The 27,260-nt window shown below is 38.0% G+C and overlaps 2 protein-coding genes across 7 annotated transcripts in view; one reads left to right on the forward strand and one right to left on the reverse strand.

Annotated features, from left to right (window-relative positions):
- TSPAN14 (tetraspanin 14) overlaps nucleotides 1-20,173 on the forward strand; it is a 43,420-nt gene extending 23,247 nt beyond the window's left edge. For all 5 annotated transcript variants that reach the window (XM_041127086.1, XM_041127088.1, XM_030029596.2 and 2 more), the window contains 7 exons: nucleotides 2,418-2,468; nucleotides 8,048-8,194; nucleotides 8,533-8,703; nucleotides 12,007-12,132; nucleotides 13,775-13,819; nucleotides 14,355-14,474; nucleotides 16,364-20,173. In XM_041127086.1, coding sequence (XP_040983020.1) covers nucleotides 2,418-2,468; nucleotides 8,048-8,194; nucleotides 8,533-8,703; nucleotides 12,007-12,132; nucleotides 13,775-13,819; nucleotides 14,355-14,474; nucleotides 16,364-16,435 — 732 coding nt within the window. In that variant the 3' untranslated portion in view covers nucleotides 16,436-20,173. The remainder of the gene's footprint in view (nucleotides 1-2,417; nucleotides 2,469-8,047; nucleotides 8,195-8,532; nucleotides 8,704-12,006; nucleotides 12,133-13,774; nucleotides 13,820-14,354; nucleotides 14,475-16,363) is intronic.
- Nucleotides 20,174-22,302: 2,129 nt separating this feature from the next.
- LOC115347903 (rap1 GTPase-GDP dissociation stimulator 1-like) overlaps nucleotides 22,303-27,260 on the reverse strand; it is a 36,858-nt gene continuing 31,900 nt past the window's right edge. For both annotated transcript variants that reach the window (XM_030029593.2, XM_030029592.2), the window contains 4 exons: nucleotides 26,028-26,167; nucleotides 25,014-25,140; nucleotides 23,830-23,958; nucleotides 22,303-22,587 (listed from right to left, as the gene is read on the reverse strand). In XM_030029593.2, coding sequence (XP_029885453.1) covers nucleotides 22,454-22,587; nucleotides 23,830-23,958; nucleotides 25,014-25,140; nucleotides 26,028-26,167 — 530 coding nt within the window. In that variant the 3' untranslated portion in view covers nucleotides 22,303-22,453. The remainder of the gene's footprint in view (nucleotides 22,588-23,829; nucleotides 23,959-25,013; nucleotides 25,141-26,027; nucleotides 26,168-27,260) is intronic.

Genomic DNA, 27,260 nt, shown 5'->3' on the forward strand with positions numbered 1-27,260 from the left:
TCCCAGCATTCCTGGAACATTTGGAATGAGAAAGGGTGAAGGATGCATCAATTGCATGCCCTGGGTAACTTCATGACATACAAGTTTGACTAATTATTTTTTTTTCTTTCTTTTTTTTTTCTCCCCCATTTTGCTTCTTCATCTGAAAATCACTGGGTTAAGATTTAGGGGTAATCTGGGTCAATATTCTGTTTATGTCCATGTGGTTTTTAATAGTATTTTTCAAGTTGTACTTTGATCCAAATCATCACTTTAAATGTTCTTAGCTTATTCAGAGTCTGAGATAAGTAGTCATTGTGCTGTTGCTTATTAAGCAACATCAGGAAATTTAACTTATTTAGCACTGCTTTGTCCAGTTGTAACTTTTTCCATGTATTAGTAGTGGATTTGGTTGGTTAATCTGTGTGCTTAAGCCCTAAAATATGGCATATAATACTTCATGCCTGGAGACAAATGTCTAACATCATTTGAGTACAGAATTACATGAATGACACTTAGCAGCCCTTTGTGGCTTTGCTGGGGGAGTGGGGAAAGGAGAGTAAACCCAGAACAACTTGTGGGTGCTGGTCTCTTCTGTCAGGTGGCTGGAGATAGGATGAGAGGAAATGGCCTTAAGTTGCGGCAGGGGAGGTTTAGGCTGGATATTAGGAAAAATTTCTTTACTGAAAGGGTTGTCAGGTATTGGAACAGGCTGCCCAGGGAAGTAGTTGAGTCACCATCCTTGGAGTTATTCAAAAAGCGCGTAGACAAAGCACTTCAGAACATGGTTTAGTGGGCATGGATGATGGTTGGACTCGATGATCTTGAAGGTCTTTTCCAACCTAAATGATTCTATGATCTTATAACTTCATTTGCCCCGAGTGCAGTTTAGAGTCAGCAGGCAGTGAACCCAGCAGTACTTAAAATCTACGCATATATTTTCATGTGTGACTGTAAGAGGGTCTCATTTTTACTTCTTGCCTGTGCTGTGGGGAATTGCCTGTGATGCCCATTTAGTTCATGGGAGGTGTTGCATTCCCTAGAGGAAATGGTTCCTTTTTCAAGGCATTTTTTCAGTTGTTGGGATTTACTTGTCAGTGTGTGTAAGGCTTGGGGCGGGGGCGGGAATATTAGTCCTTTATATAGAATCATAGAATCATTCAGGTTGGAAAAGGCCTTTAAGATCATTGAGTCCAACCATAAATCTAACACTGCCAAGTCCACCACTAACATGCCCCTAAGCGCCACATCTACATGTCTTTTAAATACCTTGAGGGATGGTGACTCAACCACTTCCTTGGGCAGCCTGTTCCAATGCTTGATAACTCTTTTGGTGAAGAAATGTTTTCTAATATCAAATCTAAACCTCCCCTGGTGCAACTTGAGGCCATTTCCTCCCATCCTATCGCTAGTTACTTGATAGAAGAGACCAACATCCACCTCACTACAACCTCCTTTCAGGTAGTTGTAGAGAGCGATAAGGTCTCCCCTCAGCCTCCTTTTCTCCGGGCTAAACAACACCAGTTTCATCACCTCCTCCTAGGACTTGTTCTCTAGACCCTTCATGAGCTTCGTTGCTCCTCTTTGGACATGCTCCAGCACCTCAATGTCTTTTAAGGTTACATGGACATAGCAGGGTAGAATGCCATTTTAAGTAATGAGGGGGAGCTGCCCTCAGTTTGTAGAGAGGTCATTTTAGTTTGATTATTGAAATTGGGTATTAAAGACAAACTGCCTGAGAATGAAGAAAGGGAGTGAAAGACTAGAACAAGGATCTCTTGTTCATTTGGATGAATATAATTCAGAAATATTTATTGCACAAACATATGAATTGGTGTCGGGTTTGTATGTTGTCAGTTAGATTTGTTGCTTATTGCAAGTAAGTGGATGGACCATTACTTCAGCTTAATTCAAAAGGGTTTAAACAAGGTAAGGATTCAGAAGACACACTGTATGTAATTAGAGAACAGGCTAATATAATGAGCCTTGACACTGAGAAGTTATGAAGAGTCAAGCATGGCTACTGTCTGGGGGTGGTATGGTAAAATGACTAAATAGGGAATAACCTCAAAATGCATTAAATATTCTGAAATCTTCATTAGTTTGCTGGCAAAAGGTTTAGAGCAAGTCATTGGGACAAGGATAACTCCCACGTGCATGCTACTGGGTGGAATTGTTAATTTAGTGCTATGTGCTTCTAGAGTAATAATAATCAAATTGAAATACTTTTGAAAGTAGCTTATGAAATGCAAGAATACTATGGAATAAAAGCACTCTAAATCCTTTTTGCAAGAGATTGACTCATGGGGAGGAATGTCCCATTACTGTTGTCTGAGATTACAGACAATATCTGTTCTACTTGAGCAACAGTGCTACTGGCTAAGTGTTTGAGAATGTGTTGATTAGCATATCTAATTAATCTTTTCTTTTTGTTTTAGCTAGCTGGGGTGGCCTTCCTTGCAGCTGGTCTATGGGCATGGAGTGAAAAGGTAAGGGTAGAAATGACTGGTCTTACTTTGGTGGCTGCCCTCTCCTGCCCCCAGCCCTAGTAAAACTACTTCCTCAGGAAGCAGCAAAGGTTAAATGTAGCATATGAGCTCAGGACCATGTTCGAATGATCTAAACTGAGTTCAGTTGGAGTTTCATTCTTGTCCCTGATCAGGTGTTAAGCTGTGGCCCTTGACATTTAGACCTTTTTAGTAAACTTATAAGAGCAGGGTGCTAGGGAGAATTTAATCTTTATGAATGGTCTTTATGAACTGGTTCTCTTTTGAAAGCATGTTTTCTAAAATACATTTATCCACCCACCTCTTTTTGTTAAAAACAAGAAGCTTTTGGGAGGAATGTGAAAGATATCTCTTTATATAAAAAACCCCAAACCAAACCAACAAACGCAAAAACATGTGTCTTTGGGACCATCTTTCTGAAGTATTCCAATCTTCAGGGCATCTGTTGTCTTCCACTTTACTCCCCATGGAGTTGCTTAAGTGATTGTGTCTTCATGTAGAGGAACAAAATTAGAGAACATAATCTAGCTGAATAACACTTGTATTTTTGGCAAAGGTTTCTTCCAGCTGAATAACTTCCTTGGAGGAAGTCTGTGCAGACATGTACCTACAGAGTTCTCCTGTTACAAGAGAAGAGATGGTATAGGTATGGAAATGAATCGTGCAGACCCTTGTAATGAATCTAAAAGCATGGCTTTAAGAGGACTGCAAGCAGTAGGAAAAAGTGACAATTACTGATTTACTGATCTGCATCTTAACTAACAGTGGAGGGCAGGTTCAGTTGTGCTGCTGAGTAGGAACACTTTAATTACCATCATAGTGTAACATTTCGTTAATCAGAGTGCTTGTATGCAGCAGTTACCCACATACAGATTGGTTCTGGGATTCCTCCACTTTTTGGAAGCAAAAGAGTTTTATGATGATCTTAATGCTGAGGTATTTATTCTCCTCCCTGTTCCCTATGTGTGTGTTCACATTCTCACAACTAGGTTAGTGATATCATTGGTATATAGTAAGCAGCCTACCTCCACACACCAAATGCATTTACCTGCTATTCTGTTGTTATAAAAGGATTTTTTTCCAACCCTTTAGGGAGGGTGTTCAACTTGTCTTTAATTTGTATTCTCTTATGTTCAGACATTATCTTCTGTTCTGTAAAGAAGCACATAGGATCTGTGTGGTTGGAAATGACTAGGTCACGACTACCTCCATTTGCCAAATGGACTTTGTGGTACACTGAAGTTACTAAAAAGCAAAGACAGACTCTTTCTGCCTTTATTTCTTAAATTTTGCCTGCACTATTTCTGCTTTCTCTACTATCTTGCAAATAAGTGCTTCAAAGCTTTTCCTGTGGTTTTGAACTTCTGAACGGCTCATGGCTCAATCTAACTGTACGTTATTTTTCATGTCTGTTGTTCTGTGCTATGTGGAGAGTCTTTCATACTAGTGCCATTTTTCAGCCATAGTGCCTGTATGGATCTGTCTGTTTACAGATAAACATCTTGGTGAACAATAGATAGGAAGTAAGAAAAAAACATTCCAGAAACTGTGCTGCAGTGGTAAACCCAAAGATAAACTACAGGTGGTGGAAGTTTTTTGAACATCCTGTCTAAGTGCAATGTGAAGTACATTGGGTCCCTTTTGTTTTTTCTTGTCTTTTTCTACTAGGACTACACTTCAGATTGATTCCTAAGCAGTGTTTTTTTCCTGGATATAAATTCTGTGCATCTTCTAGCTGATAATATATCGAAATAAGAATGTTGATTTGTGAGAAATGTTGAAAATACTATATGTAAACATGTTACCCATCCTGATTTGTGTTACCTTTTTGAGTCAAATCCACTCTTTAACTGGTGTGTCTAATTGGCCTATCCTTATATCTTGTAAGTGGGTTTTGTTATGCTGAACAGTCATGTAAAAGTTAAATTGCATAAAATTTTAAAAGTCTATACAATAAAAAATGGATAGATGTTAATATGTCACCCAAGAGATATTGCAGAAATCACTAAGAGAAAGTGAATTGTAATAAACTGTTAATAGAAGCAAGGTGAATAACACTGAGCCCTCTCATCAGGAAAACAGTTTTTATTGGTAAAACCATTTCAAGAAGGACACAAATGAAGATCTGGGAAACTAGAGGTTAGTCAGCCTAACTTCATTCTAGCAAGTTCATGGCTAATCACAGATGGAGAGGGAGCAGTATACTTCAAAGCAGGACTGTTACTTAGAGGGACTTCAAGAGCATGGAGAAATGGGTTGACAGGAATGTTATGAAAGTTTATTTTTAAAAAAAAAAAAAAAAGGCAAATGCAAAATCCTGTGCATGAGATGGAGTAACCCCATGCATCAGTATGGGCTTGGGGTTGACTGCCTAGAAAGCAGGTTTGTGAGGTAAAAACCTTAGGCACCTGTTGATCAGTAAGTTGAGTATCAGGTGTGCCCTCATGTCAAGGCCAACAGCATACTGGGCTATATTAGCACCAATGTGCCCAGTGGTTGAGGGGAGGAGCTTCTTCCAACAATATTCATCACACTTGGGGCTGTATCTGGAGTACCATGTCCAGTTTTGGGCTCACTGTGTCAGACAGGTGTTCCAACTTTAACTTATTCTATGATTAAGTGTACTTATTCCTTAGTCTGCTGATATTTGTTTGTGTGTGTACACAGAGGTATGTAAACTGTCGAAAGGTATGTGCATATAACTTGTGTTATAATCAGTGGCAGTGTGATATTGTGACAATCAACATCCAGTTTACAGAACTTGATTGTAAGAAATCAACTCTGTCCTTGTCAGATGTATTTTGTAGTTTCCATAGTAGCGCATCTCAAAACAGTAACTGGTTTGGCATTTGTTAATGGGTGGTATTAGAGATTTTTTTTTTTTTTTAAAGACAATCCATGTTTGCCTTCTGCCAACACTTCAGTTGAGATAGTGGCATAATGCTTACAAACATTAAAAGAAAGTGGAAAACAAGTTAAGCATGTACAGTTGAACTCTTAATTCACTGTTCTAAGTGACTGAAATGAAAACTTAAAGGCTGAGTTTTATTCGTGGATTTTTTGACACTGACTTCAGGTATCGGACTTCATTTCTGTATACCTGTAGAGAATCTAGGTGCTGTTGTAAAGGGCAGCCTGTGCTTCAAAGAGCTTTTACCATCCTGCAGATGGTACAAGCAGAAGAATCCTTAGAGAGATGAGTAAGGTAGAATGAGATAGTCCCCTGAATTAATGCTTGTTTGCATCCTTCCTTCAGGATTTTTCACTTAACACCTTTTGTTAGGCAAAAAACCCCCTACAACCTTCTTATCAGAAGAGAACACTGCAAACATCAAATGTGAATGTGAAGAAACTGTTGTGAACCAGCAACATCTGAGGGTGAATAATAGAGCCCAGTTCCTGCCAACTTTTCTTCATAACATGCTTTGATCAGAGGAAGTTTTCTTCCAAAAGATGTTGCTTGAGCAAGTGAGATTGTCTGAAAAAAAACCTTGAGTTAGGGTGTGGGAAGGAGATGGCTGGAAATAGTTGTGAAAGTTTCAACATCCTGGTCACACAGTGTTTGGTTTCATAGTATATTGCTTCTATAAAGACACTGAATTAGCCTAGCTAATCTTGGCATGTCTTCCTTGATTGTGGGGTCTGAGCCAAGGTTTGATTAGGTGGGACTCTCATAATTAACCCAGTAGACCAAGTTTGATAGCTGTGAGGTCTTACAGTTTGTAAGAATGGAAACGTGTCACTGGTGACACTAAACTAGAAAAGTCTTTGCTTCCCAAGACTTTCTGAAAGCTTGGAATTCTATGAACTGTGACCACTTTTTAATAGGCTGTTTCAACTGTTAGTCACCAGCTATTGCAAGGCAATTCGGAGTTCTACATTTCAATTATTTTTTTTCTTTTCATCCCTTCAACCAGTTTTGGCAAAAACAACTCTATTGTCTTGCTGTTGCCAAATTAACAGCTCTAAAAAGATCTGTTATGGAACACATGAAAGAAGATGAACTCCTGTGTATCACTATATAGTACTGTTAATCAGTGTCTTTTCAGAAGCTGATGAAGTTTTTTCATGTGCACATTTTCTTCCAATTTTATATTTTGAAGATATTTTTGTTAAGTAAGCATTTAAATACAAAGTGATACGGATTTTTCCAAGGTGTCCTCTTAGGATGTATATTCTTTGCACTTAACTCTAGCACAAATACTTGAGTAGCAAGATGAGAATTTACATTCCCGTGACAGAATTAGACTCCTTATACGAATTACTTTACGAGTCTCTCTGATATGTTTCTCTTACACTAAATGTAGTTAGCTTGAGAATATACTTTATAAAGAAAAAACCAAGATATAGTAAACGTAATTATGGGATATTGTACTGTGTCAATTTTTGTTATTTCTCTGTTTCAAAGGGAAAATATTTCCTTATTAAAATGTTCTATGTATTGCTGGTGAGTGTTTGATGAACACTCGGACTATTGTAAGGCTGCCTGGATGTCCCTACAAATTGGTCCTGCGAACTTTAAGAGTTTCAGCTGTTGGTCCTTTCTGTCTTATGCACATTGCATCTTTTTCTTATACATTACATGAGAAGCTTGTGTTACATGTATTTGATGGAATTTTAATGGTAGCTGGTACATAAACTTGATTTCTTTAAAACCTAATCTAGAAATGATAAGGGCTTCACTGTGTTAGCATTACATTTGCATAGACTTAGAAATTCTCTCCTAAGATCTAGGCAGACAGGCTTAATAGGTAAGATTATTGTCAAGATAAGTGGTACCTCTGGATAGTTAACAAAAAAGAAAGTATTGCTGCTAAATTAGGCAAATTGCAAGTATCTTATGGGGAATAACTAACTTCTTTTGGTGTAAGAATTTTATCTGGGCTGAAAGGAGAATATTTAGACTATACTTCTGTATTTTTGCAAGATTTTGGAGGAGTATTCCTAAGGCTATTCAGCACTAGGAGGGGTACAACTAAAATGTTGAGAGGAAAAAATCTGCTTCCCTTGAAAACCAAAGCAAGATTTTGTTCCCCTCCCTTAAAAAGTCACCCCAACCTGCTTTGTCGTTAAATGTCTCTCCCTTTCTGCCATCTAAACATTAGGATTGGAAAAATTATTTTCTTAATTTTTTTTTTTTAAAGACTTTGTAATTGGAGTGCCCTTCTTATTCATGCATTTCAAGTTAGTATAAAGCATTAATTCTTTTGCCTTGAAACTAAGTGAATAGTCAGTGATAGTATTGAGCTTTTGGCACCATCTTGTGGAAGCTTGTTTGGCAAATAGACCTACAAGAATGTAATCCGAGAAGTTCACTGCATTGGATTTTACTTATTAAAAGAATGAATAGCTATGCCTTTGCATTTGGGTGAAGAAAATTGGTATTGTCAGTTACCATTTTACAACAAGACTTTTCCATGTGGGTTGCTGTTGGCAAACTCAGGGGTTTGTAACCAATTCATTTGGCATCATGTGGAATCATGGACATCCAGAAGGAATTTTAAATGAAAAACATGCTTATAGTTGTCACCTTTTTCTGTTATCCTGTTTTTCTCTTTCAGGGTGTATTGTCTGATCTGACGAAGGTGACTGGTCTTCATGGTCTGGACCCAGTGGTGCTTGTCTTAGTGGTGGGAATAGTGATGTTTACTTTGGGATTTGCTGGTTGTGTAGGAGCACTGAGAGAAAACATCTGCCTTCTGAAGTTTGTAAGTAACATCATTATATGAGTGGATTATTATGCATTTGAAAGCTGGGAATGATGGGTGAGGAACTAGTAGCAAACCCAGGTAATTAGTTTATAGAATTTGGTTTGTTACAATGTATATGGTAAACTTACTCCCCTGACTAACCTCTGAGTAATGGTATTAAAAGCAGTGTAGGCTCAAACCTATGTATGTTTTTCCCCTTCCTGGAAAACGTTTCTTCCCTTATTCTGCTATACAGTGATTTTCTAGTATGTATACCAGAATCTAAGATTGTGATGCATTCAAAGTGAATGGATATTTTCTAATTTGGGACTTTTTTTTTTTTTTTTTTTTTACAGTTCTGTGGAGCAATTGTGTTTATATTCCTGCTGGAGATGGCAGTGGCAGTTCTGGCTTTCCTGTTCCAGGACTGGGTGAGGGACAGGGTCAAGGAATTCTTTGAGAATAACATTAAATCCTACCGAGATGATATTGACCTCCAGAACCTCATTGATTCGCTACAAAAAATTGTAAGTTCATATCCTGTCATTTTTTTTCATGTGTTCTAGGAGAATATGTAGATTTGGAAGTTTTCCTTTTTGTTACAGATTTATCATATTCTGTAGCTAATAGTGCCATGTTACAGATGTGCTGTTTTGTTCTTTCTGCATTGAAAGAATCAGGGAGGCAAGATATTCTGAGATACAGTGCTGTTCTAACTGCGAGTGTGGAAGCTCTGCCAAGCATCCATCTGTCTTTTGACCTTCTTCACTTGTTCCCCTGTTCTGATCAGTGTTGCACCAGTTTAAGTGAGAAGTGAGCAACAAAAAACTCTTTATCTTGAAAAAATTGTGCAATGCAACTGCTAGTCTGCACTCTTATTTTAGGAGGTGCTCCAGTCTTGTACAGGGATGCAGCACAGGGCCTTTAGTCTTCTGAGATGCACCTCATCTTGAAGCAAATGAGGGTTTTTATTAACTGGGAAAGGCTAGTCTCTAAGCAGGCAGTTGTCATGGAAGGTTGAAACAATTTTACGCTCCTGTGGTCCTAAAATCTTCAGTTACCAGAAGACAGTGATGTACACCAGGAGATGACAAGACCTATGCTAGTAAGGGTCTGGTGACTTTCATTCGATCAGCTGCTTTTGTAATCGTGCCTAGGAAACAACTAGTGAGGGTGACTCTTCCGATTTTTATTTATTTGCGTGTGGTTAAAAAAAATACATATGGAGAGAAACAGAGTACGTATGTGAGTACTTCATGAAGAGGTTGTTGTGGTTTAACCCCAGCCAGCAACTAAGCACAACGCAGCCGCTCACTCACTCCCCCCCACCCAGTGGGATGGGGGAGAAAATTGGGAAAAAGAAGCAAAACCTGCAGGTTGAGATAAGAACGGTTTAATAGAACAGAAAAGAAGAAACTAATAATGATAACACTAATAAAATGACAACAGCAATAATGAAAGGATTGGAATGTACAAATGATGCGCAGTGCAATTGCTCACCACCTGCCGACTGACACCCAGCTAGTCCCCGAGCGGCAATTCCCCGCCCACACTCCCCAGTTCCTATACTGGATGTGACGTCCCATAGTATGGAATACACCGTTGGCCAGTTTGGGTCAGCTGTCCTGGCTGTGTCCTGTGCCAACTTCTTGTGCCCCTCCAGCTTTCTCGCTGGCTGGGGATGAGAAGCTGAAAAATCCTTGACTTTAGTCTAAACACTACTTAGCAACAACTGAAAACATCAGTGTTATCAGCATTCTTCACATACTGAACTCAAAACATAGCACCGTACCAGCTACTAGGAAGACAGTTAACTCTATCCCAGCTGAAACTAGGACAGAGGTAAAGTGGTTGTCTCCTTTATCTCCGCCCCCCCCCCCCCCCCCATATGAAAGAAGGTTGGTTTTGTCTGTCTTCCATCTTTTAGAAGATCATGTTTAGAAATCTGTGCTTACAGCTCAGTGTGATAGCTAAGCACGTTTTAGAGTGGATACCAGTTTGGTCAGCTGTGTATTACCAGCAGTTTACCCATTATGTTCATTCACTCTTGTGTGCATTGGTAGGGAAGCATCCTCTGACTAAGCTGCCTGGATGGATTTCAGTGCTCTTTTGCTTTAGCTTTCGGTGCTAAGGGCACCTTTTTTGTAAGGTAGGATGACTGCTGGCCATGACCAACACCAGTAATTGTCTCAGTGTTGTCCACTCTGTTGTTGTTCGTTCTGTTTATCTAGTTTCAGTGCAGTCAGCCTGGCTAATACGCTAAGCTGACTTACAGTTGAACTCCAGTTAAATATTTTTCAATGAAAATAAAAGGCTGAGCTTACTAAAAGGACTTCACTAGCCAGATTAACAAATTAATAAACATGAAAAAGGAAAGACCAGAAAAATCTCTGAAACAGCCTGTCATTGATCCATACCTGAAAGTACTGTGGAAGGAGGGGAAGTGGATGCAATGTGGATTAGCAACTGTAGTTTTGCAAGGGTTGAACAACAAGGTGCAGCAGCATGTTCAAATGCCTTTCTGAAGCCCATCTCCTAAGGAGCCATGTTCCTTAGGCTGACTTGCTCTGTTCTCAGTGTGTGCCTTGGGACCCAGATAGCTTTTTGTAGGCAGCTCCTTGCTCTGGCTAATTATGTTACTTTCAGGCCTGTAAGTGACCTTATAGTCTCTACCTTACTAAGGTAGATTAGCGTGTTTAGTGGTTGTATGGCTTTTTGCAAAGCTGTAGAAGTGTGAGGGAGAAAGGACTAGAAAGACAAATAAGAGCTTCTCTTGCTTTCTTCATGGTAAATGTATTAGTGACCTAAAATAATTTTTTCTTGGTGTTGTTTCTATTCTTACTATTCTGTTCATCTCTTTAGTCATATTTCCTGTGAAAACTGTTATTGTAAATAGTTCTGCTCTGTTCACATCAGTGTCTGTCACAACTTCATAACTTCTAAATCCATTTACTGACTTTGAGTTTCAGTGGTCTTCAGACAGTAGTTAGGTTAATACAAGTTTTGTAAGATGGGCGGTGGGCAGAGGAGAGATGTTAGAGATATCCCAAGAGGATGGAATTTCATGAGGTACCAGGAAAATCTGTGTGCTGGTATAACATTTCAAGCACTAAATTACAGAGAGAGATATGTGCCCTTAAATATCCAGGCCAGTAAACTGCAAAACATAAATTAATAAGAAACTAGCTTTCATTACTTCCAGGAATTGAACATTGTTTGAAATGTTGGGTTTTCACAAACCTGCAATTATGGTAATTACATTACACTGTTCAGGTTAGAAGTATTTCACAGAAGTTTCTTAGAGTTGAGTGATCTTTGAGCTAGTGAGACTTTACCAGTTTGGATATGGAAACCTTCTTATTCAAAACAAAGGAAGTATAGTCACAAATGTTTGGATCCACTTTTTACAGTAAACAAGGAGAAGAAAACTTGTTGATTCATGAAGATTTAAGGATGAAGTCACAAATTTATCATAGTTTTTCTAGTTTTGGAAATAATGGGGTACAAAGCATTTGTATAAACTATTTTGTTGCACCATTTATGGATATGCACTGATTGCATCTAGCAATTACATCTAAAGTGATAATTTTTATGATTTTGCTTGTCACACTGACACCTATTTCCAGGAGCAGTATGCCGAATGTATTGCTTTGATTTCATAGAGCCACGGTATTGATTACTCTTTTTTTTTACTCTGATGTTGCCAGTGATTCTGCACAGCGTTAGAGAAAGTGAAGATGATGAACAAATGTCATTCCAGAGAGTTAATTCAGTGGATAAATTGTCTCTAAAATACCCCTAAATGCTAAGTGTTTGTTTATCTGTTGCAGAACCATTGCTGTGGTGCCCAAGGTCCAGATGACTGGGACTTTAACATATACTTTAACTGCAGCAGTGAAAGCAAAAGTCGTGAGAAGTGCGGCGTTCCTTTTTCCTGTTGTATACCTGATCCTGCCGTAAGTTGTTTCCTGGCTTTGTATTGCTCTGATGTTGTTGGAGAGGTATGAAAGGAAGTACTTCCTGAATGAGGTGTGATGACTAAGGGCTTTAAAAGGTCTTCTAAATGATCAAAAATTACTCTTGTGCAGACAACCTCTTTTCATGTTTCTGTTCCATCCTTTTTAAGAGTCCAAATGTGGCAACCTGTTATACAGCTGAAAATGTATTGTTACCAGGAATTCAAGCTATTTTTGTATGGCTTGAGTCCGCAAGTATTGGTGCCTGATATTTTTTTTTTTATTCCCAGTGCACTGTTTCCTTGAATTTCTGGCATCTGTTATCTAGCTTGTAAGGACCTGAGAGCACTGTCTAAGCTGTGTGTTTGTCCCAGTTAGAATTAATGTTGCACCACCCCTCCACCAGACAAGTAGGAGTAACTCCATTTGCTGATTGTTTATCAGCAACTAGTAAAGTGCTCATGTACAAACTCAGTTTAAAGCATTTGAATCAGTTCTTTGGTTTTGGCAAGATTTAGGTGCTTATTGGTTAGATCTGTTTACTAAACTTGAGGAATCTGACCCTTCCAGTGGAAGTGGAAATGTGGAGGTAGGAACTAACATAAAATTCTTCATAGCATTAGTGGGAGTAGTTACAGCTCAAAGTCAGTCCAGCAATCCTTGTGCAGAGCAGATAGCCATTAGCAGGTTATACTTTTGAATGTCTTGAAAATCAGCCAAGGAAAGACTGTCAGGGAAATATTCCATGTTCAGATTCCGCAGTAATTAGTTTCTACTTCAATTTGGAGCAGTACTATTCCACTGCAACTTTTTCTGTTGCTGTATTTAAGGAGACATAAGTATGTTTAAATCTTTTTAATATGAGATTCTGTTCCTAATATTTAAATATATAACACTATGCATTGTGTAAATTATGCTATAATTGTGTAATACATATGTTTTCATGACTCCTATACAGAGAAAACAAAAAATGTCTTAAAAGGAATGTCTTTGCATCTCTGGAGATAAATACTGTCATTGGGTTGTGTGGGGTTGTGATCTGGAAGGTGTTTATCATCCTCCTACTTGGGACCTGCAGCTGGAGTGTTTTGTGTTCAAGACTAGGTATATCTTGGAGCTGTGTTATGTGTGAGACTTTGAACTATCAACTGAGGGGTCTCAAGTAGCTTGCAGCTGTTACTTGTTTTAACTGATTGGGATAGCAAATTGTATACCACTTGAAATGATGGAGTTGTAAGGCATATTTCTCCACTGCAGGTGTAAATAAATCACCCTGGTACCTTTCTTGTTACATCAGTGTTATGTGAAATAGCTAACATGAAATCCAGATGTCTTATTGGTATGCTGGCAGTACAGTTGCTGTGCTTCATGTTAAAAAGTCCTTCCTAGTTCAAAGTCAAGTGATAGAAGAAGCTGGGATTTCTCAGTGAGGATGTTTTTCTGGTAGTATACACCTCTGCTTTGTCATTACTTTTCTTGTGTTCTGCTAGTGCTTTGCTCATTTTCACTAAAAATGCTTCTTAAAATGGTTGGCTCTGACAGTCCTGATTTGTTTGTCTGAATCTAAAAGACAGAAAAACTTCCTGTGAACAGAAGTGAGTAGAATTCAATTGATTTAAAATAAATCTTTTTTGCTTTGCAGCAAAAAGTTGTGAATACACAGTGTGGCTATGATGTCAGAAAGAAGGTAAGGTGCTGGGATCTTGCTGTCTGTCATAATCTGTGCTTGCGTAGGCAAAACTATAAAAACAGTGGAAATGCTGATAGATATGTCAGGTTAAAATTCTGGGAACTAATCAGCTGTGCTACATCATACTACAAGTAGAGAGTGGTAGAGATTTTCCTTTGTTTAAAGTAAACTTGTACTGTGGGAGGGTGGAGGAAACAAGTGATGGAACAGGGAAAGGGAAAGGTGTGTTTCAAAAAGGGGTAGGACTTGCATTTCAAGTGTGCATGTCAATTATTAGTTATAATAGTCTAACTCTGAATTCTATTATCTGCTAATTCTAACGTATTGTAATAACAGGATTGCAGGAAGATACTAACATCAGTGTCTGACACTCCCTGATTTAATCTGGGCATATATGTTATTTCTGGAATCTGGTTAAAAACATTACTGCATAAGTGACAAATCATTAGTTTAGCTATACCATGTGGTTGACTGATCTTAAAATAAACTTGAGCAGAAAAGTAATACTCTTATTCTTCCTCTCCACATTCAGAGCAAGAGTCAATGGGATGATCAGATTTTTGTCAAAGGATGTATTCTTGCTCTGGAAGCTTGGTTACCCCGAAATATCTACATTGTTGCAGGTGTCTTCATAGCTATCTCACTCCTCCAGGTTAGCTGTTTTTGTTATGCTACTTCGAATAAAGTTTCAAGTTTGCAGATACAGACCTGCTGAAGGTAAAAGTAGTTATGGAGAGAGGTAAATATTTTGACACTGGATTTTTTCAGGTATGAGAATAATGGGGGGGGGGGAATTATGGGGATGAAGACTTAGAATGAAAATATCTGATATCAACTAATTTAATTCTCTTGAAATTATGTTCCTCAAAGCCATGAAGGTCATTATAAAAATACACTAGAATTATAATACATACAGTATATGATGATTGTGATGTATATTGTTATATATATGATTATTATATAAATTAATGTGATACAATAATATTTCTTACATTTCAATGTGCTGTGAGGGTGGGGAGATCTTCTGGTCATCTGCTCCAGTAGATCTAAACTACAGCTTTCTATCACAAATGTGAAATGACTAAAATACAATTCTGTCCTTCGTGTTAAGATTGTCACTCAGCTGGCTGTAAGTGACGTGTAGCATACTGCTCAAAAAAAGTTGAGAACGGAAGAGCAGGGAAATTGGTGAACAGGTTGTGAATGTGATATTAGCAGAACCAGGTGAAGGAGTTGGTGTGACTTCTTCCGGTACTTTGTCAGTACTTGGTACATTAAAGAAAAAGAACCCAAATTCTCAGGAAAACATATCAGATTACTTCTTTCAAGGTGAATCGTACTTTCACTGGGGCAGTTGTTTACACTTACCTAAATTTCTTCACTATGGTACTGCTTTGCTTCAGTGGGAAATAAGAGACTTGTAAATCTACTACCATTTAACTGAAAATAGTTGAGCATAGAGTGCTGGCAAAATACCTTTTCCCAGCCATGGCAAGACTGCCCTATGTTGCTTGGGTTTTGATATTTTATCACCATCTAATGATAGTGCTTCCGTGGCTTTGAGAGGTGCTGCCCCTGAGGACAACACCTTCGGTTAGGAGGATGTTCAAGATAGGAAGTCTAATCTTTTGGCAGTGTGTTGACCAACAATAACTTGATGTTTTTGTTCTTATTCATGTCTTGAGTATCTGTGAAACCACTTTCAGTCTCACTTGTATTTTCAAATTGTGTCAGTCTTGTGCATTAAACTATTTCATGGTAGGACAGAGTTAGACATAATCTGACTACTTCTAAAACAAATCTTTCAGCTTTTCTAAAACTTCACCCCAGTCTTTTGGTTTTTTTCCTAAGAATGTTTCAGGAGATGTGCTGCGTTATGAATTTATCTTCAATTTGTAAGGGAAGATTTCCCTGAGAACTTGAGTGAAAGTTAAAATTTCAAATTTAAATGTCTTGGAATAGTTTGGGACTTTTCTCACTATTGTTTGTGACAAGAATTTCATTTTAGTACAGGTAATTGTACATTCTATGTGTATTTAAAAAAATTGATGAGAAAATTGGCTGGATTATCCAGAGTTGTGGAATGAATGAAAATGCCTGATTTGTAACTTTAGCAATAGGTAAGGGTGAGTGTTATAAGACTCAAACGTGGCTAAGTGGATTTCTTCCAGCTCTAGGGAATCTAGAAGCTTATTATTTTGAATGCTCCTGAAGTGTCACATGAAAACATCTTTTTCTCATGAGTTTTATTTCTTGCAAGATTCTGCTGCCTTTATTACTTTTTAGTAATAGCCATGCTTTGATGGATGATCCTGGCTATGAAGTGATACCTGAATGTGCAAACACTTTATGAATGCATATCTTTATTCACAAGAGTAGTTGCGCTGACATCAGTACAGTGTAATAGGGACACAGAAGAAGTAGGTTCCCATTCTGCAATAATAACTCATCGTAATAGGCTCTAATTTTTAGAAACATCTTGCAGACTAGTACATTACAAGCTTTTCATCTCACAAATCGTTTGTGTTTTTGTCTTTTTAGATTTTTGGGATTTTCCTAGCCAGGACATTGATTTCTGATATTGAAGCTGTAAAGGCAGGTAATGCCTTCTGAATATAAAAGCAGACGTGTTGCAAAAAAGTATGTTTTACAGTTATTGGTTGGATGTGAAGGTGGAAGAAATGAGCAGACCATGAAATACTCCTGTTATTAAAAGCCTTATGTGGATTTTACCCTGCTCGTGCTTTTTGTTAGAAGCTGGTACAAAAAAAAAAAACCAAACCCTCCGAACACACACCTGTCTACCTTTTTTCTAACAAGACAACTTGGTGCACCAGCATTGATCTCTGAGGAAGAAATGGGATTTCTCAAGACGGCAGAACAGATTTTAAAGATCATAGCAAGGAGACATGAAACTGCTGTAAACTTTCCTTGAAGGATTACTGTGAAGACCGTTCTGTTTTCACTCCCAACTGTCACCAGTCTCAAAATGTAATCTTTTCAGAAGGTGTGCTGATTGCTTCAGAATCTTGAAGTGGTTTTAATCTCTACAGTAGACTTGTGCAGTCGTTTTTTGGCAAAATACCCAGCAACCGTAATCATCATGGTATTGGAAATTGGAAAAAAAAGTAACAAATTGTCTAGTTCTTTAATTGATTTTCAGTTGTGCAGAAGTAGGGATATTTGTTTGACTGGGAATAATATAGATGTCTCGGGAGCAGGAACTTGTGCTCAGCATCAGAGCTTGAGTAACCCATGTTGTTTTCAAAATGCAAGCCTTTTGTCAAGAGGGGAAAAATCTGACTATCTGTAGCATTATATGTTAGAAATCTCCATTTCAGGCAAGGGGGTGTGAATCCCTGATGCTGTTTCCTGTCTGAAAAAAATGTAAATATTCTTTATTTATAGAAGAAAAAACTCTTTAAAAATGCTTAGCTTTTTATTATCAGTAATATCTTTAAAAAGTGCTGTCTGCAGAAATTTCAAAATACACCTTGTTTAAGTAGGTAGCAAGCATACTATGCTAGCTGTTGATGGTTTTTGCCTTTCCTCCAGTTTCTCTCACAGCTGCTATATTGAACTTCACAAGTCCTAACTGCTAATATCAGGACTGATGAAAAACATTTAAATTGAGTATTGATACCTACTGAAATCTGTTTTTTTAATGAGGAAATACACATTTAGTGAAAGATTCGAGTTGTTGAATTTTTAAATCTTCAGTAAAGCTGTTGAATCATCAGTTCTGCTTGTATTCTGATACATGGTTCAAATGCCAGCCACAATATGGTGAACCAGAATGATTTCTTCACAGCAATTTTCTGCATCAAATGGAACTACTCCTGCTGAATTAATTTTTTTTTTATTTTTATCAGAAGAAAACTAAACTCTCTTCTTCCTGTCCTCCCCTCCTGGGGGTTCAGTAAATGGATCTGTAGTTCAGTAAGAGTTCCAGTCTTCTCTAAAAGACTTTGGCGTAGTATTTTTAGCTTTAAGATAGAAGTATGTGACTGAACTTCTTGGAAGTAGCTGTAGCTGTCAGTTTTACTGTGGGCCATATAACTAACATTGTTTACTGCTTCCAGTGACACCAGTTTTTTCAGGGAGAGCAGGTTTATTTACAGTGCCTAACATAGTGTAAATTTTAGAAAAGTATATATTTTTATAATGATATTTTACTACATGTAGTCTGCCTGAAGGATTTAATACTTGTATTTCCAAAGTATATGGCTTTCTTAGGAAGCCAAACTTTTAAATCTCTCTAATGTCCTTTTTTCTATTATGCATGTATTAACGAACATTTCACTGGCAAAAGCTGATCAACAGTAAGAATCTTTGTGTCTCTATTGATTGTCCAGACATCCTTCTAGCTTTTTAATCTGTGAAGCACTTCACAGACAATGATGTACTTCTCATGTGTACTTCAGTTCAGCTTTCATAGTTCTTTTTCTGGCCAGTGATTGAGACACTACAGGAAAAGGAAGCTTGTCTAAGGATGGTTGACTTCCTTACAGGAGCAGAGAACAGTCTGCTATTACTCATCTGAAAACCTGAAAGTAAAATTGCTAGAAGTGCACTGTGATTTTTTTTTTTAATTTTTTTTATTTTTTTAGCTTTGATATACAACAAGGAAACAATAGCAGTAGACCACTGAGGGGAGAGAAAGAGGCATTTCTTCTGTAGAGCCTTGAATCTGAGGTCTGTATTACTTATTTGTTGACTCTAGTCCATTAGGAGCAGCCAAAAATTTACTGCTGTTAGTGCTACTTTGCAAGCAGCAAAGCAGTGTCCAGCAACCTTTGCTTTAAACTCTGGTGCTTGAAACTTTACAATGCCTCATCAACCAACTTACTCTGTTAAGGTTATGTGTAATAATCTGATGTATGAAAAATTGGAGAAGGATGCTTTCTATTTGTAACTTTTTATTCATAAAACATTGCATTGAAAATTGCATCTAGGGAGTACGTTTCCCTTTGCCACTTTTTGACGCAGAAAGCTCCTAATGCTGCGAAGTAATTTCAGCAGTTGGTGAAAGTCATCATGGTGTCAAAGATATCTGTGGAGTTCATGCACTGAAACTAGCTGCTGACAAGAGCCAGTGTCATGGAGCAGGATTCCAGTGTCTGCAAATCTTGCCAAGTTGCCTGAAGACAAATGAATATTTTGTTTCTTTTTGAACTACTGTTTGTATGTAAAATAGAATATAATTGAAGTGTTGTCTTTCCATGGTTTGTTCTGATTGGCTTTGGCCATTTTAACACCAGCTTTGTATCAATGCTCCAGTTATTTGGAACTGAATTCAAGAGATCAAGTTCAACCTATTTGAGGATCTTTAAATTAATGGATTGATTTGCTTTCACTGTGGATAAACTTCTCTGTGCTTATTCAGTATCACTCTTAAAACCCTGGGGCTCTAGGCTGGTTTACCCCTGGACATTTTGAAGTGCACCCCTATTGGTGGTATACATGGCTAGTGTAATTTAAGACTTGGAATGGGAATACTTTCTTACCACTTTCTACTTAGCTATATTTAGCACCTTCTCTGTGGACCTGCAGCGACTTCATGGCTAAACATATAGGTTATGGTTTAAAAAGTCTTGTCATCAAAAGCGGTTAGGTGTGAGCCTGCCTCTAAAGCCTTGAAGGAGAAGCAATTCAATGATCTCACAAAGAGAGAGGCTTTATAAATTGTTGATGTTGAGATTTCAGTGGTTGCATTTGGAACAACTCCACAAACACTACAATGGAAACAAGGTTTTTAATGAAGATGTCAAATATGAGATCAGACTCAAATAACTAGACTGAGAGAAGGAAACTTTTCAGTCTGATCACTTTTATTTCTTGGAAAGGGGCACAATTTATTTCTGTGAAGCAATGTATTTATTTGCCAGTATGTTTGACAGTGCAGCTGCCCTTTTGTTTCTATTAATATACCTGCATTTGGACACAGTTTCCCTGTACGTGAAGAGGAGGATGAATATAAGCACTGAAAAAACTGCAGTGACAAAAGGAGCTTCGGTTGCCTCCTGAAAACCTGAATATTTCTTCCCGAGGGGTCCTTAGTTTGGTGACCCTCATACAGTGCCATGTGGATAGACTTGTACCTCCAGTCCATTGAGGCTGATGTGGCAATTGGCTTATATGTAGAATTGCCTTGGTTTTTTTTGTCTTCCCATTCCATCCTTTCCTCTTCGTTCTTCCTACTGCCTGTGGGTTATCAGGCAGCTTGAACGTTGTTTAGCCACTGGAAGGGGAGGTTCTGTCTCTTCTTCTGAGGTGGTTTTTCTGAGTGACTTTCAGTATATTTTTTTCCTCAAGCCTTAAATTTGATTAAATAAAATTTAATGTTTTGTACTCCTGGAGTTTGATTTCTAAGATTTTTTTTGTTTCCAGTCACTAGTATTTCCCTCTCTAAGGTTTAGACGGCTACTGAGACTGCAATTTGTGGATAACTACAGAAATGGTAAAAGCCAGCTGGTGTTTGTGTGTATATTTTGCTGAAACTCTCCTGAATTTCCCCCCCCCCCCCCCCCCCAGTCTGGGCTGCTGAATAATAGGTAACACTGGTGCTTTTCTCTCTATTGTTAATGCAAAGCCATGAACAAGTGAAGAGCTGCAGAATGGTGTAGAGAAATTATTAAATCTCTAACTGCTGTTTGCACTTTGCCATTATACACAGTTATTGCTACTGTGATTTGCACAGTCTATGGTTTGTCATGTCTGAGCAATGTTCCTGAAACTATTAAGAGTGCAGAAGTGAAGTAACTTCCAGGTTTGAAGATGAGGCTTGCAGAAATAGGTTTGTGTATGCTTTTTTTACCATTTCAATGTTTCTTTAATGCATTAAAACCTGATTTTAGTTTTAATAAGGTCAGAGAAACATCTAGCCAATAGGTAGTGACTATATTAGAATAACAGAGTTATCTGGAAATTAGATACTCTAGAATGTTAAGGCTGGATCACTTCTAATAAGAATGACTTAACTTGAATGTGGCTATTTGGTGTGTATATATAGAACTTGTAATAGATCCTGATATATCTCATACTAATGCCTGGTTTAGGCAGATCTTATTCTGAAGTTGAGAGTCTGAAGCTATTTCTCATTTTGACATTGGAAATGTGTAGGATGCCCATATCACTGTGTGCTTTAAGCTAAAGGAAACTGTGCATGGTTCAGCTCTTGTTTTTCTTTTCTCCTACTACGTGGTCAAAACCTGCTTGTGTGTTGCCAAGTGACTTGTCTGGGGTGGTTTTATGAAATTCCCTTTCTCAAGAGTACTCCTGAAAGTGATATTTGGTGGTGAATGTAGTGGGCTAAATAGTGTTAACAAGTTTTGCAAGTGGGAAAGCTTTTGCAGGAACAAAGCTGTAATGTTTGTTCACAGGCGCAAGCCAGTTATACTTGAATTGTTTGACAACAGGAGGCCTTGTTGACTTTTAAACATTACCTGGTTTATAACAACTTTTTAAAGGTCAGTACTCTTCTGGGTGTTTTCTCAATAACTTCTACTGCTGGCTAAAAAAAAACCCCACCATTGTTCTCTAGCTCTTTAGTATCTACCACTACAGCATTTTGAATTTGATCTAGGTCTTGGCAATGTGTCTGCAACATACTTGCAACTGCTTCAAAAAGCTCCATAAGAACAAGTTGCGCAATAGATCCTGTTACCTTTTTTTAATCAAGTGACCATTTTAAAATATGACAGGTTTCTGTAGAAATGTTCAGAGACATTTGTTTTACTACAGTTTTTCATAAACTAAAGTTAAACCGAGGTTCTCTTACTGGAGATAATTTAATGAAATGCCAGCTGTCTTAAAATCTTCACACAAGCCCACTTGTAATTTCTAACTAGCTTTAATTTGTATCTTGTCCAACCACTGTATGGACATTGACTGCAGTTTCTTGTAAACTACTGAGTCTCATTCCAGGTTACAGTAGCTGCAACTCTGAAATTAGGATGAGTGTGACCTCAGATAGTTAGGAATATAGCTTGTGACACTAGCAGGTAAAACCTCAGGGATGAGTTTTAGAATTGGAAATTGAAGAGGGATTTGGTTTAAAGGTACAGTTTTATGGTGGTTTTAACATGTTCAGTTAACAGCTGGGCTTGCAGGTCGATTCACAATGTGCAGAGGTTGAATTGGTGCCAATTAGCCCTTTGCATTGTTTAAGCTACAGCTCTAGTCTAATCTAAACCCCCATTGTTTCAGGTTGCACAATATAAGCTTGACATTTTTTTGGTAATGATTTTAAAGTCCCATTGATACAAGAAAAAGTTGCAAGTGATATCCTGATTTGACAAAACCAAGTAGCTTAAAAATGTATTGTGGAAGTGGTAATTGCCTGATGCTTCTCGTGATGTTTTCTAAGACTGCTTGCTTGACAGGCCTTATTCCTACTGCTGTTAGTAGCTCAGTAAAGAGCAGCAGTGAGGCAGGTATCTGTAGGCCAAATAGATGAGCAAATGATTTTTTTTTTTTAATATGTACAGCTTTGAAAGCAGGAGCTGTACCTGGGCTTAGTAGTGTTGGTTATGCGGCAGCATGACAAATGCAAGGCAGTGTTGGCAAAGCTGGCATTGTATTGCATTTGCCTCAGCAGCAGTGCAGGGTTGCAATGGGGAAGAAGGGAGGCTAGTGGGGTGTCTCTCCTCTCAAAACCTGTAATGTTGTGACAGCTTCCTTGACCACATTTGCATTGCTGTGACTACAGAGTTGTTCGATGGTTTCTTTAATCTTATTCTCTTCTATTTCTTGTCTCAGATCACCTGAATGGGAGATGAAATGCTGACTTTTAGTGACATGCCATGGCATAGTGGCTCCCGACAGTTGTAAGATAAAAGTTTGAAGTATTGGCTGTTTAAAATGAGCTGCTTTAATTTAAATACATTTCTCTCAATAGATACCGTTTCAGCTATTTAAAGTATTGAACAGGTTAAGATTTTTTTTTCTCTCCTGTTTGACTTCCAAGAACTGATTGAACAGGAGAAAAGCACTTTGTTAAAAGTATAATAGAGGACAAGTTCTAGCATTATTTTGCCTGTGTGTTTTTTTTTAGCCTTTCATATTAGTAAGACTCAACCCTTAGTGTTACAGTTAATCTATAAAGTGCTAAGTACATACACCTCTGGAAAAAAGTCTTATAGGTCACATCTGTTGTGTCAGTACTCCGTAGTAGCACTGAAGGATGCAAATACTGATCCCTATTCCAATAACTGTGTGGCTACAGGTAAAAAATACTCTACTGCAAAATCCAACTTGGCTGCCAATATAGGGTGACTCCACGATTTGAAAGGCAGCTCCCCTTGTGGCAGATCTTGCCTGGGCACAATCATTATTTTCAATTTACATGATTTATGTATTAAGATGCGAGAAACTGCCACAAGATCTTTGGACTCCTGGTTTCAAGGTGGTGGTTTTCAGTTAGTGCCACACATCCAGGATGAGTCTGATCTTGCTCAAAGCATTTTAAGTCTTCCCTAACCACAGAGCGAGAGAAACTGAAATCATATCCTTCATATGTTTTACTAAAAGTTGCTGTGCAAAGGCAGCATTGCTAAAATTGCTGTTTTCTCTCAGCTTCTGGTTTGCTTACAGCATAGGCAGAACAAATGTATGCCTGCCTGTGGAAGATGATACAGACTATTTTTGAACACAAAAATGCTGTGGTACATACAGGACCTGGGATTGTCAGACATTTGTGCATGGTGAATTTGGACAAAGATGCCTTTATTCCAGGGCTCTAATTTTGCTAGTTCAGGACTTGATTATGCCACTGACTCACTGGAATAAAGCCTTTTTTTCATTCAACTGATGGTTTAATCAACTTCTCGTAAAGAAGGAAGCTACTTTACTGGGTTTTTTGGTGATCAATAAAGAGTGAACCTCTTTAATATCCTTTACTACTCACTGACTAACATTACAAGCAGCACATTTCAGTAACAGAAAACACTTGTGTTTCCATCACAAACATCTGTTCTTTCATCACAGACAACTTAAAATGAAGTTACCTGAATTAAGAAGACTGCACAAAAGACCCATTGAATTATATATCACCTCAGGACTTGTATTATCATCTTGTAGAAGTTTGTGTAAGCTTTGAACTAGCTGTGATTCCTTAAATGATTCTTCAAGCGTTTCTGAAAAATAAGTAAACAAATACCTGAGACGTACCTGAAAAGAAGCTAGAAAGTGAACATGCTTGCTTTTTAAAAATAAAATTCCTGACTGGCTTAATTTCAGATTGGCGATACAGGGATGTCTTGGGCATCTGTTTTCTGCACTGGAAAATTTCTGTATTATTTTCTTCACTGGCCTCATTATGGAAGACAGAACCTGTATACTATAGATTGTATAAAATAACTTCATCATAGATTAAAATTTGCAACGATCAGTGCTAGGAATGTTGATTCATGTTAGTTTCCCAGTTGAGTTTGAGAGCCTTAATGGTGGACCAAGCAGTAAAATTGGCTCTTTACTGTCTTGCTTGTTGGTATACAAAATTCAAAATTTCAAGCTGACTATTACTTTTCAATTTATCTCTTGATGTACGTAGATTTCTGTGGTGACTGTCTTTATTGTAATAAATTGAGTCCCGTTTTCAAATGTGATCAGTCATACAGGAAATACCTGGGAAAAAAAAATATACTCAATCTCTCTGAAAACGAGCTCAGTAAAAGTAGTTAGAACCAGTTTTCTCACTTGTTTAATTTGCAACTTCTACAAGGCCCTTTTGTCTATGCTTCTGCTTTATTCTCGCCTGCATTCAAATGTCTGCTGAAGATTATTTCCTTAGTTTATAGTCTTCATTGACCATTCCAGTCCGTAATTTTTCCTTAATTTTGTCTTCATTTAGACTTTCTCATCTTTTTCTTTAGTCTTCATTACCTTTACTTTCCTTCTGTTTTTTTATAGAAGTTTCTAGCATCATACCATGCTACTCAACAGATTATGCCTGTCCACGCAACCTAATCATCTGACAGTACCCTAAACAAAAAAAAAAAATCTTTGGGCAGTTCCTGAAGCCTGTTGCTTTTGTGATCTTTTGGATGGCTGACTTCCTTTATTTCATGCTGAAGAGCTAAATCTAGACAAGAAACATGCTTTTTTGTTCATGTTATGTAGAATTAACAGCATGATGCTTTCTTAATAATTGAGGATCTTGCACAGGTAAATGCTTTTAGGAGAAAAATACCTAAATCGATTGCAGATGCTATTGCCAAAGCATTCAGAGCCTCGTTCTGCATGGCAGCATGTTTGCTTGTTGTCATGGAAACCAGATGCTTCACTCCTTGTGCCTCCTGGATGGCTTTGACCACTTCCTGTTAAAGCAAAGGTAAAATATCACAGATGGAAATCTGACTAATGAATAAAGTAGAATGAAGAGAGAAATGAGGTTGCACTCTTCAGCCTCTGAACAGATGGAAATGATTTACCTGCTGCAATGCAAACTGATATTTGAAGATTAGAGTTAACATTGCTTTTGGCACTGATCATATGTGTCTGCTTAGGGCTGGTCTAATTTACTTGGAATATCAATACTTATATATGCATATCTATAAGGTATAAAAATACATATATTTTGTCTTGAGTTTTAGTTTGACCTTATTCCGATTTTTCATTTCAAACTAGCAAAGATTAGTTTTACTTTATCAAAGCCTGTGCAGATAGTATCTACTTTTTTTTATCACTACCTCAAAGTAAAGCATGGTTGGGATGCCTGTGTATAATAGCATAATTTACAAGAAACAGAAGCCTGTTCTAATACGCCAGCAGATAGAGATCATACGAGATTCATCCATCACTAGGTAGATAAGTGGGCTCTTTGGAGCTTCTGGAGGACTGATGTTTGGAACAGGTCTGGGTTATCTTTGCCATTTTAATTAGAAACTAATATTTATGGAAATAGAAAAGCTTTACTTACTATTTGTCAAGCCTTACTCAAGCAGGGTAAAAGTTGACAAATGACAGTAAATAGCTATGTTGCTCGTTTCTGTGCAGTATGTGTGGCTACGGAGAGCGCTGCTTTCCTGCTCACACCCTTATTGGTATTGAGGCAGACTAGAGGGGTTTTTACTGTGAACTTTCATGTTTTTAATGATAAAGCTGTATGTGCTGTTTTAACACTTAACCCTCAGCTATATTGACAAGCTTTAAAAATATTTGAGAAGGATAAAGTAGAAACATATCAGGACAATAGCTCTCATACTTGGGATCTGTTGTGATGCAAGATCGATGCTAGCAGCCGATTTGCTTCTCCACGAACGCCAGTGTGGTCATTAGCATTGCACCACTGTACAAGTCTGTTGAGCAGCACGGGGTCTTGGCCCAAGATTTCAGCTGCATCAGCTGAAAAGAAAAGCATCGGGAGACATTCAAAATCAGACTTCACAGTCTTTCTGTCACAGAAGTGTTGAATGCAGAAGTAGCCAGGACCACAGGCCTGAGCTCAGTATCCTTTAAAAGCTGTAACTAGAGCACTGGGCTTTTAAGGGATCTTGGAAATCTTGAGGAATGCCAGTTGTGTTAGGGCAACTCTTGGAGGTAAAGAACAAAGTAAGCTGTTCTGATAGACCTATCCTTTTTAAAAGGCTGCTGAAGCAGGGCTTAAAATGAGCAGCTTCATATCTTTAAAAGCAAATATTCTGTTGCTATACTGAAATCTTCCTGAGGACTGTCCCTTTCCGATTTGGTTTCTTGCACTTGCTCTTTGAGTCCTGCACAAATGTAATCATGGGCTCTTCAGAGTCTGTTCTTGCTGTTTCAGTGCTCCCAGTAATGGTGATAATTACTGTTGGTAGCATGTGGGAAGCCAAGTCTTAGTACAGAATTGCAGCATGTCTGTAATTGCATGTCTCAAGTTCTAAGAATGTGTGTTGAAGTGTGTATTAGGCATCACCAAAACTTCCCCCAGAGTTTGGAAGAGCCTTTTAATTTGTGTTCCCCTGTGTTTCAGGAACCCTATCTCAAGACATGCTAGCAGTATTATCTCTGTGATTGACATTTGCAAAAAACCTCACTAGATAACTTTTCCTAAGAAGTGAAACTCTAATGATATGCTGTGGTTTGAGACTCTTTGCCACTAAGGGAGACTACTCCCAAAGCTCGTAGAAGTTCAGCAGCAAAAGCAACTTTACTCATGCTCTCTCAATATTGCATCAGTCTAACACATGATTCCACATGAGTCTTACTGCAGTTTAATAACACATCTTTAAAGTGCTGTGGATCAAAAATGACTAACTGGTGGAAAGTGATTTCCTAAGCAAAGGAAAAATGCAGATATAAGGGTGCTGAGGACTGTGAAGTACTCCATTTTAACCAAGTATGTTAAGCAGGGGTTCAGCCCTGAGGACATCCTGGTAAATACTGCTTCAATAATTTCAGTTAGTTAATTCTGTTCAGTACTTAAGACATTGAAATTCTACATCTTGGTTCAACTGGA

The sequence above is a fragment of the Aquila chrysaetos genome, chromosome 11 (assembly GCF_900496995.4).
Source record: "Aquila chrysaetos chrysaetos chromosome 11, bAquChr1.4, whole genome shotgun sequence".
In the NCBI taxonomy this organism is placed as follows: Eukaryota; Metazoa; Chordata; class Aves; order Accipitriformes; family Accipitridae; genus Aquila; species Aquila chrysaetos.